Consider the following 9,988-nt stretch of genomic DNA (forward strand, 5'->3'; position numbering starts at 1 on the left):
GATGGAGCAGGTGCCCTGGGAGTCTCAGCCACCTGGTCATGTGACTTACTTGTGCTTCTGGGACCTGCTCAAGGCTGATAGCATCGTCCACATCGACCTCCCCTTGATGGTGGAGTGTGGCACGTGGCTCAGTGGAGCACGTCACACCCAGCTCAGCTCACACACTCACGTGCGGTCTGGCATTTGGTCTCTACCAGTGTCCAGCAGAAAATCTGGAGCTGTGGTTCAAATGGGGAATAGTTATTTGCAGAAGATATATCTTTGCTCCAAGCCCCTGAGAGTCTGTGCTATAACTCTGTTATTGGGATCTGCCAGAACTTCTTACCACAGACACCCTGGCCTAGATCTGCAGAGTTATCTTGTGAATGGGTCAGAGCAGCACACTCAGGTGATATTCAAGTAGTCTTTAAAAGTCAGAGAGCCACCAGCGCAGGTCACTCCAAACCTCACTCCGCCGGCTTAGCTAAGCAAACTGATCAAGCCCCTCCTAGCTGTTGGAGCGAACACACACCGAATCCAGAATCTCTGGTAAATCGGCTATATTGATAAATTCAACCCAAACCTACATTAAGCTCTGTCCACCTGGACTGGTGCCGTTAGAATCCATTCACCTCACACTCCCCAAGTTTCTGATGATAAATGCATGAATATGCTGCAATTCTTTCACTGTGTGAATATCTCCTAAATTGAGCTTTGCTGTTGCTTCCCTGGGGCATGCTGGGATCTGACTCTGGTTATGGATTGGAGTTAATGAGGGGGCGAGTCTTGAGAAGACTCAGCATCCCTGTTGCCAGGTAAGCACAGATAAGCTCATTAATAGGACTTCAAGCAGGAGAAGACTGATCTCAGGCAGGCAGGGGGGCTATTTCCACTGACAAAGAGGCTCAGAGGGATGGGGGGTTAAAAGTTTGCTTGTATCCTCCCAACCATCCCTTTTCTAATTCTCAGGACCCCTCTCTTCCCAATAAACAGCCAAACTTCACAGAAGAGCCCAAGTGAAGCTGTGAATTCAACTTCTGTCATAATTATGCCTCAGGTAAGATTAAAGGCAGGTGTGACCTTTAGCCCCATTAGCCCTGAGGCTACAAAAGATAAGGAATGGCTTAGGGCTTGATCTGAGAATTTATAGTCTGAGCTTTCAATTTTCTTTCTGAAATCTCTCCCAGCCTCACGAGAAGCCCATCCCACAAGGCTCCACCGACTTGGAGCAGCCTTGTCTTCAGCGAGCCGTCCATCCAGGCAATGGCAGGTGACAACTTAAGTGACTGTTTGGCCAGGGCACGCTGCCAGGGAGGTCATCCCTGCACCAGCACAATCAGATCAGATAACCAGCCCCAGATTCCCATTTTCGTGGGTCTGTTTCCTGGGACAAAGTACACATGTTTCAACATTCAACCAGGAAAGCAGAAACTTCTTTAGATAGTTCAAACAGAGAGGGATTTAATGCCGAGAATTGACTTCAAGGGTGTGAAAAGCTGCAGGAGCATGAGGGAGCCGGTGCTGAGGCGCTGCTTGGAGATCAGGACGCTGGTACTATTCCTGGCTGGGGGCCGGGCCCACACTCCCCACTAGACTGCCCAAGGTGTCGCTGCGGAGCAGACGCCCCCCACCCAGTGCGGATGACTCACTGTAGCCGCCCCCATCCCCACCACCCCCCACCCCGAGTCCCCACGTGCTGCCAATGCCTTCACACAACCGTAAAACGATGTCTCCTCCTCCATCCGCAACTGCACTCTCTCACCTGGGTCTCCCACTGGCAGAATCTAACCAGAAGCCAGCTGGCAGAAGATTCTGGGAAGTGTAGATACCCGCCTCCCAGCACCCCGGGTACAGATACAGCAGGGAACAAGGAAGGCAGCAGAAGCAATGGGCACACCTGAGACGTCGTGAGGGTAAGTGGGCTGACGGATAAGAGCACCAACCACAGGATGATCTGCTAACTCACTGTGCTTTTTCTAGTGCAGGGAAGCTCTGACGATCATAGATTCCTTCATTCTCCCACTGTCTTAGGTTTGAAGCTTCTTTTTTTTGAATGCTGAGCATTTTCCCCCTTTTCTGCAGATTTGTCTTTGCCGCACTCCTTACTTCTCAAAATGATTAATGACAACAAGATGCCCTGGCAGTTCTGCAACCTGAGCTTCTCACTCTCCTTGTCTCCTTGAATTCTTCTGGCTCTTTTCTGAGCCTTCCTCTTCTGTCCTGTTTCCTAAACTTAACCCATCCTGCTCTCAAACATGCCAGAAGAGAATGACAAACCTGATCAAAAAGCAGTAACCTGCTCGAGAAGCAAAACATCTAAAGATTGAAAAATGTCAGCCTGCTTCTCGTGTGGACCCAAGGACCCTCTTGCACAGCTAGCTTATGGAGGAAAGGCACTCCTTTGCTTTGGAGCTGAATCCTGGAGGCTGAAGCAGCACCTTCTATCTCTGCTCTGCACAGGGCATGGTGCCATTCAGTCATCCCTCGGCAAGCGGGATGAGCTTTTAAGTTGGATCCACTCCCTTGCTTCAAGACTCTTATGGCTTTCCATTGCTCTCAGAACGAAAGCCAAGCTTCTCACCTGCCTGCCCGAGCGGGTGGCGCCTACCTTGTTCATCACATCTCCGGTGCTCTCTGCCTCACTCAATAAGCTCCAGCCACACTGGCCTTTTTATTCCTCAGATTTGCCAAGGCGTCTTCCTTCTCAGGTGTTTTCCCACAGGCTATTCTGTTCAGAGTGCTCATCTTGTCCCAGCCCTTCTGCATGTCCTCCAGATCCGACCTTAAATCTCACTTCTCAGAGAGGCTGTCTCATCACTCTCACACTGGTCTGTTTCCTCATAGCACTTACCACGGGAGGTGTTATTTTTCTTGTCTTGCTTGTACCTGAAACTACGCTCCGTGAGAGCAAGGACCATAGCTGTCTTGCTCGCTGCCTGTACCTTTCCTTTGTGCCTAGAAGTGCCTGACATGTACTGGGTGCTACTGGACCAAGACCTGAGGTCACAATGGTGAAGATGACAGTCCTTGCGTTCTCGGCCTTCAACTTCTAGTGACAAAGCACACAGCAGGTGCTAAGACGACTGGGTCATCACGGCTGCAGGTAGATGGGAAAACTTTTCTGGCACCACAAACGTCAGCAATCTGGGTCATCTGGGCTCTCTGGCCTTCGCACCTCTCCTCAGGAAGCCTGAAGAGCAGTGATTTTCAGAACCCACTAAACTTGCAGAAACACGCTCTGCAAGTACGCATTTTATATTTTGTAATCATTACCTAAGTGATGGACAGAATGGAAATCAGAAAGGTTAAACAAGATCTATTTTTAATTTTCCAGACTCCTTTCATATGAACTTTGAAATCAAAGTTGATTGGAGTGACAGGACCTTGCAGCAGGAACCCTGAGACTTTACATAGTAGTTTAGGCTTTTGCAGGGTGCTGTACAGTTGACAAAGAGCTTTCTCGTTCTCAGCTCCTTTGATGCTCCCTGCTGACCTGTGAGGGAGGCAGTGCTGGATGGATGGGGGGACGACTTTAATCTTCATGTGCCAGGCATGTTCACACCTTTTAACGACCCCGAGACAGGTGCGACTCTCCTGTCTCATCTTTGCAAATGAGGAAACAGCGGTTCAGAGAGAGTACTTGCTTTGCCCGGGGTCATGCTGTTGTGAATGGTGGGACGATCTTATTCCACCTCCCAGCAGTATTCAATCCAGTTGATCAGTTTCTCCTTTCAGAAAAACTTTCTTCGATTGACTTTATGGACACACGATCTCTTGGTTTTCCTCTTACTCAATGGCCACTTCTTCCCAGTTTCTTTTGCTGGCTTTTCCTTCTCCGCTCCATCTCAGAACGCTGGAGTACCCCAGTTCGTGGTCCTTAGATCTTTCTACTTTATCCACACTCTCCTCCCAGATACTTTCATTCAGGTCCTTGGTTTTAATTACCACCTAGACAAGGGTGGCTTGTAATTCACTGCTCCAGCCTGAAGCCCAGGCTGGAACAGTCAATTGGCTTCTCAACATTGCCACGAGTGTTCACAGGCAATTGAGACTTAACTTGCTCCAAACTACGCCTCTGCTAAATTTGCTCTTCCCACAGGGTTCCCTATCTCAGTAAACAGCACTACCATCCTTTCACTCATATTCCACATCACATTAGCAAGACCCTGATGAAATAAAACTTCTATTTTAGGGCAGGACAAGGAAAAAAATTAATCATAAAATCCTCTGTTTGTTTGGGCCTCCTCCCTCTCTCCCTAATGTGCAGTATGCACCTGCACTACACGTCAGAGCTCCTCAAAGATGGGAGTGCCTGCTCAACCGTAAAGATCAATTTTTTTTTTTTTCTTTCTTCTGACGCTAGCAATGTAACTTCTTAAAAGAACATTGTTCTTTCCCAGCTCTGTAGGGGGTCATGGTGACTTGCTGCCCGCTTTGTACGTGCTTACCTGGACTATGTATCCTTGGTGAACTTTATGTAAAACATCAGTATGTCATTTTTTTTTTTTTTCAAAGATTTATTTATTTTATTGATTGATTGATTGCTATGTTGGGTCTTCGTTTCTGTGCTAGGGCTTTCTCTAGTTGCGGCAAGCGGGGGCCACTCTTCATCGCGGTGCGCGGGCCTCTCACTATCGCGGCCTCTCCTGTTGCGGAGCACAGGCTCCAGACGCGCAGGCTCAGTAGTTGTGGCTCACGGGCCCAGTCGCTCCGCGGCATGTGGGATCCTCCCAGACCAGGGCTCGAACCCGTGTCCCCTGCATTAGCAGGCAGATTCTCAACCACTGCGCCACCAGGGAAGCCCCCAGTATGTCATTTTGATGTACGATCCTTTGTCTCAAAAATGTACAGACTATACCTTCGACTTCTAACAGGAGGAAGAGCTCTCAGAGCTTTCTGAGAATCTGCTTCCCAGGTGATAATCCTCAGTTTGGCTCGAATAAAATCCCTTTTTTTCTTCTTGATAGTTAATTGAATTTTCGTCGACAACCGTTGGCTCTACAAATTAGATCCCCAATCCTACCCTACTTCTACCACCTCCACTGTAGTCTAACCCATCGTCTCCCTCCATCCCCGTTACAGTTTCCTAACTGCACTCTCTGCCCGCCTCCGTTCTCGCCCCTCTCCGGTCTATTCACACACGGCAACCTGAGTATTCCTTGTAAAGCTTAAGTGGGACCACCTTACTCTTCCCCAGGCCTCCCAACTCTGTGGGAAAGAATTCCATGACGTACAAGGCCCTATCTGGTCTGGCCCATGGCTACTTCTCATCATTCTTCTCCTAGCTCATTTCGCCTTAGCCACACTGTGCATCCAATTCATCACCTGCAATCACCTTCTACTCTACAATCTCTTTGCTTCCACCCTTACAACCTCCCTATCCTCACGACTCCCCTCTGGTCTATTCACACTCAGCAGCCAGAGGGATCTTTCGATAACTTAAGACACAGCCCATCATCCCTCTGATACTTCCCATTTTTCTTAGAACAAAATCCAACAAGACCTAGCCCCTGGCTACCTCTCAGACTTCACCTAGCACACCTGGTCCACACAGCGGTCATTTTGAGCTTCTTGAAAGGCCTTTGCCTATCGCTCCTTTCTCCGGCAAAGCGCTTTCTCATAAACAGGGCTGTTTTCTCTCTTCGCTGCCCAGCCTTCTCCTTTACTGCCCCTGTTTCTATCTTCTTACACTGCTTTGTTTTCCTTCATGGTACTTCTCAGCATCACACAGGTAGAACCCCCACCCACGGTCGCCCCCCACTCCCGCCCCGCCGAATCTGCTGGCCACCCTTCCGCTCCGTCTGCGCAGCCTCGGGGGCGCGCGGCATCACGGGGCTTGTAGTCCGTCCCGCGGCCGCGCCTCCCGACACTACAACTCCCACGGGGCAGCGGGACGCCGCTCCCGCACCGAACGTGTAGGCCGGCCACCTCGCGGCGGGTAGCGGCTGCCGCCGCGGGGGCGGGGCGCAGAGATGGCGGACGTGGTCGTGGGCAAGGAGAAGTGCGGGGAGCAGCGGCTGGTGTCGCTGCCCCTGTCCCGCATCCGGGTCATCATGAAGAGCTCCCCCGAGGTGTCCAGCATCAACCAGGAGGCGCTGGTGCTCACGGCCAAGGCCACGGTGAGGCGGGCAGCGCGGGGAGGAGTGAGGAGCGTGGGGCGGCGGTGGGTGCCACCCGGAACCATCGCGCCCCGCCGGGCCCCACCGAGCTGCCCAGTCCCCTTCGCGTGCGCGCGCGCGTCCTTTTGAGAGCCGCCTCACTCCCCTCCCACGCCGCGCGCGCCCCAGCTCCCCTGCGCGCTCTTCGCCCCGCCCATGCGGCGCCTCGCGCGCCCGTCTTCCCGCCCACTCCGCTCCCGCCCTCCCTCGCGCGCCTGTCTCCGCGCCCACTCCGCTCCCGCCCTCCCTCGCGCGCTGGTCGCCACGCCCACTCCGCTCCCGCCCTTCCTCGCGCGGGTCTGGCCTGGGCGGTGGTGTGGAGGCGCGCGGGCCTTCTTTGGTGTCTCTTCCTCCTCCTCCAGAGTCACCGTACTCCGGGCCCCAAAGCCTGTCCTTTTGTCGCTTCCGGCCTGTTTCGCGGCTTTGGGCCCCAGCTTCTCAAACGGTTCATTGAGAGGGCCGGCGGCTCCCTCAGGAGGTACGGCCCGGCCCAGCCGCTCGCCCACCCTCTCCCAGTCTCCTGGGTCAGAATTGAAGTAATTTCGGGGACCTCAGTTTTAGCCTCCTTTTAGGTCCAGATAGATGATTTTGTCTCTTAATTTGGTCTAGGTAGGCCAGACCTTCCTGTTCTTACTCTGGGCCGGGTTTCTGCTGCAGAGTCTCACTTGCTTTAACTTCCCTTCGAGTCTGTTTCCCAGGTCGGCTAGTTCGGTAGACGGTGTCCGGTGCGGTGCGTTGGTCAGAGCTAAGGGAGGGGGGGAGTCACATGGTCTTCGGATAGCTGTACAGTTTCGTTCTGTAGGTCTTAAGGAGTTAAGAGTTTTGCAGGCACTTCTTTAATCCCTTCTTGACTAATTTAGATGGAGTTAAAGTAAAACAGAGGGGCTCAGCTCAGGTGGGCTGCCCTCGGAAAGGTGTCCGGGCAGAATGGCAAACTGACCATTTTTTACCTTCAAGCTAGTGACTGTTACAGTTGTAGGCGGACCACCTTAGACACAATGTAGTCAAATACAAGACTAAAAGTCTGTTCCTGGCATAGAATTTTTGCATGGTCTCTTGCCCGCCTTTCTAACTGTAGAGACTGGGCATTAAACAAACACGATTCCTTGTTGTATGGCTTTTAATATTTTTCGTAAGTTAGAAATCTAAAATAAACTTTCGGGAAATTCCTGCTGCCCTGCCAATTTTAATTCAGCCTTGCTTTCTTTCCGACCTCGTATTTCTCCTTTCTCCAGTGATTTTCTGCAATTCGATGAACCAAGATAATCTGAAATCATCTAAACTTAATGTAATTAAAAAGTAAGGTCTGTGGTAAATTTTCAAAGCACACCTTTCATCTTAACTTTTTCATTTTGTTTTAGGAACTCTTTGTTCAATATCTCGCCACCTATTCCTACAGACATGGCAGTGGAAAAGAAAAGAAAGCACTCACTTACAGTGATTTATCAGATACCGCAGAGGAATCGGAAACGTTTCAGTTTCTGGCAGGTACTTAGCCTTTGAAACATTCTGGTTAAAAAACAGCTTTTTCCCTGCTCTTTTTCTGCTTTCACTGAAGATGACATTTTTGCTGCTTTCTCCAGGTGTCAGAGTTTACCTGGCGTGGGGCGAGAGTTTTAGTTTTGTTGACTGGAGCATGTTTGTAATGCAGTTCACCTAGAGCAGGAATTAAGTTGGCACCTGCACGGGGCTGTCTGGGCAGCCCACCCCCTCAGACTCGTCCTTACTTGGCTGGGGAAGCAGAAACCCATAGTTGTTGCTGTGGAACAGGCTGTGTGCACCACAGCTAAAAAAGGGCTTCCGGTGATCCTTGGGGCCAGCCGCTGTGTCAGGTGGGTTGGGCAGGGCTGCTCCTAGTGGGTACCAGCACAGAGCAGAGTGTGGTTTGCAGCCACTGGAATAGATACAGGTGTTGAGCCTTCGTCCAGAGGCAGTGCTGGTTTCCTGCTATTTTACTCAGAAGTGTAGTCTGAATTTTGACTTGTCTTGGAACCTGTTTTAGAGGTCAGAGCAGGAACTAGCACATTTGAAATTTGCATCGCTGATGTTAGCTTTATGTTTTTAAGATATATTACCAAAGAAGATTTTAGCTAGTAAATATCTGAAAACACTTAAAGAGAAGAGGGAAGAAGAGGAGGAGGAGGAGAATGACAACAATGATGAGAGTGATGACGATGAAGCGGAATCCTAAACCAAGAAGTGCTTTAGAGATCAGCCTGGTGAGGACCCTCATGGATCAGCACCTTTGCTCTGGAGCAGGCATTAGTCTGTTCACTCTTCAGAGACTTCACGTACATTACGTTCTTTCCTGGCTGAGCCCAAGCATAATGTACCTCTGCCATAAATAGCCAAAAGGAAAGGAGCCCAGACAGCAGCTTCTCTTCCCCAGGCCCACACTGCAGCTGGAGTGGGAGAGGACCAAGAAAGGGCTGCGTACCGTGAGACACAGCCAGTCTGCAGGTGTAAGCTATAGAGGCAAAGACAACTTTGCTTAACTTTCTAGTTTACGGATAGATTTTGAAGAACGTCTAAATATCAGTTGTGTAAATTCACATATGTATATTTTGAAATTAGTTCTTGTGAACAGCTAGATCCTGTTTTAGCTAAATGTGTAGTCTCTGGGTAGTATGTTACATTTGAATTTTCGTATTTGAAGAAAATTTCTGGCTTTGTATATGTCCAAATACTGCATTTTTTTTTTTAACTGTAAAGAAATAAATTTTTCTTTTTTAAAAGCTGTATATATTTTTATAGTGAAATGTTTTATGGAACTAGTTTTAGAACCCTCTATTATTCTAATGCCCTGCTTATTATCTGGAAACATTTGTGAAATTTAAAAATGAGTACTTTCTTCTTTTTATTTTTCCTTTTTATTGGCGGCGCTGTGAGGCATGTGGGATCTTAGCTCCCCAACCAGGGATCGAACCCGCGCTCCCTGCAGTGGAAGCACAGAGTCTTAACCACTGGACCGCCGGGGAGGTCCAAAAATGAGCACTTTCTAACACTTTTATTCCTGGAGAAAAATTTCAAGTCAAATTATTAGATCAAATACAGTAAGAAATACTACCTCTGCGTAAGCACGTTTTTCTTAAAAAATTATAAAGCATTTTGTATATTGAAGATCTCTCTCATTTTACTGTTCCTTTCTTTACACCCATAGTAATTGTTTTTACTGTCCACAAGAGAAAACCGTAAGCCCTATTTTTTTTCACGTAGGGTAAATTTTGGCTTTTGCCTTTTCTTTTTTTTTCCAATTGAGTTCGAATTTTCATCCAGTAAAATCACCCTTTAATGTCCATACTGTTGGTCGTGTAAGCAATCAATATATAGAACAGTTCCATCACCCCAAATATTCCTCTGTATACGCTTGGAGTTAGTTCCTTCCCTTATCCCCAGGCAATCAATCACTGATGTTTTCTGTCCCTCTTGTTTTTAAAATTTATTTTAAAATATTTTAAAATCTACTTTTTGGTGTACAGTTCTGAGTTTTGACAGATGCAGTGTCATGTAACCACCACCACAATTAAGATACAACAGTTCTGTCACCTCCCCCAAATTCCCTCATGGTCAAACTCCTTCCTACCCTTTACCTTGGCAGTCACTGATCTAGCTATTCTCTGCCCCCAGAGGAGGAGTCAGCAGATTTTTTCTGGAAAGGGCCATGTGGAAAATATCTGAAGTTTTATGGGCTACATAATCTCTGTCACAACTAGTCAACTGTGCTGTTGTAGTTCAAAAGCAGCCACAGTCAACACATACAGGAATGAGCGTGGCTGTACTTCAAAAAAACTTTTATTTCTGGACACTGAAATTTAAATTTTATATAATTTTCATGTGTCATGAAATCTTTT

At 48.7% G+C, this 9,988-nt stretch overlaps 1 protein-coding gene across 1 annotated transcript; it reads left to right on the forward strand.

The window, feature by feature from the left end:
* Positions 1-5,849: 5,849 nt before the first annotated feature.
* CHRAC1 (chromatin accessibility complex subunit 1) lies at positions 5,850-8,811 on the forward strand. Its single transcript, XM_061171409.1, has 3 exons — positions 5,850-6,098; positions 7,499-7,625; positions 8,204-8,811. The coding sequence occupies exons 1-3, from the start codon at positions 5,952-5,954 to the stop codon at positions 8,326-8,328; spliced, it is 399 nt and encodes a 132-aa protein (XP_061027392.1). The 5' UTR covers positions 5,850-5,951; the 3' UTR covers positions 8,329-8,811.
* The last annotated feature ends 1,177 nt before the right edge of the window (positions 8,812-9,988 follow it).

Source organism: Eubalaena glacialis, chromosome 17 (genome assembly GCF_028564815.1).
Source record: "Eubalaena glacialis isolate mEubGla1 chromosome 17, mEubGla1.1.hap2.+ XY, whole genome shotgun sequence".
Classification (NCBI taxonomy): domain Eukaryota; kingdom Metazoa; phylum Chordata; class Mammalia; order Artiodactyla; family Balaenidae; genus Eubalaena; species Eubalaena glacialis.

Excerpts from the sequence above, each read along its gene's own strand:
- CHRAC1 (XM_061171409.1), top strand. The coding sequence starts at position 5,952 with ATGGCGGACGTGGTCGTGGGCAAGGAGAAGTGCGGGGAGCAGCGGCTG. Across the intron at positions 6,099-7,498 it reads TGCTCACGGCCAAGGCCACG|GAACTCTTTGTTCAATATCT; the intron begins GTGAGGCGGGCA and ends ATTTTGTTTTAG. Across the intron at positions 7,626-8,203 it reads AACGTTTCAGTTTCTGGCAG|ATATATTACCAAAGAAGATT; the intron begins GTACTTAGCCTT and ends TATGTTTTTAAG.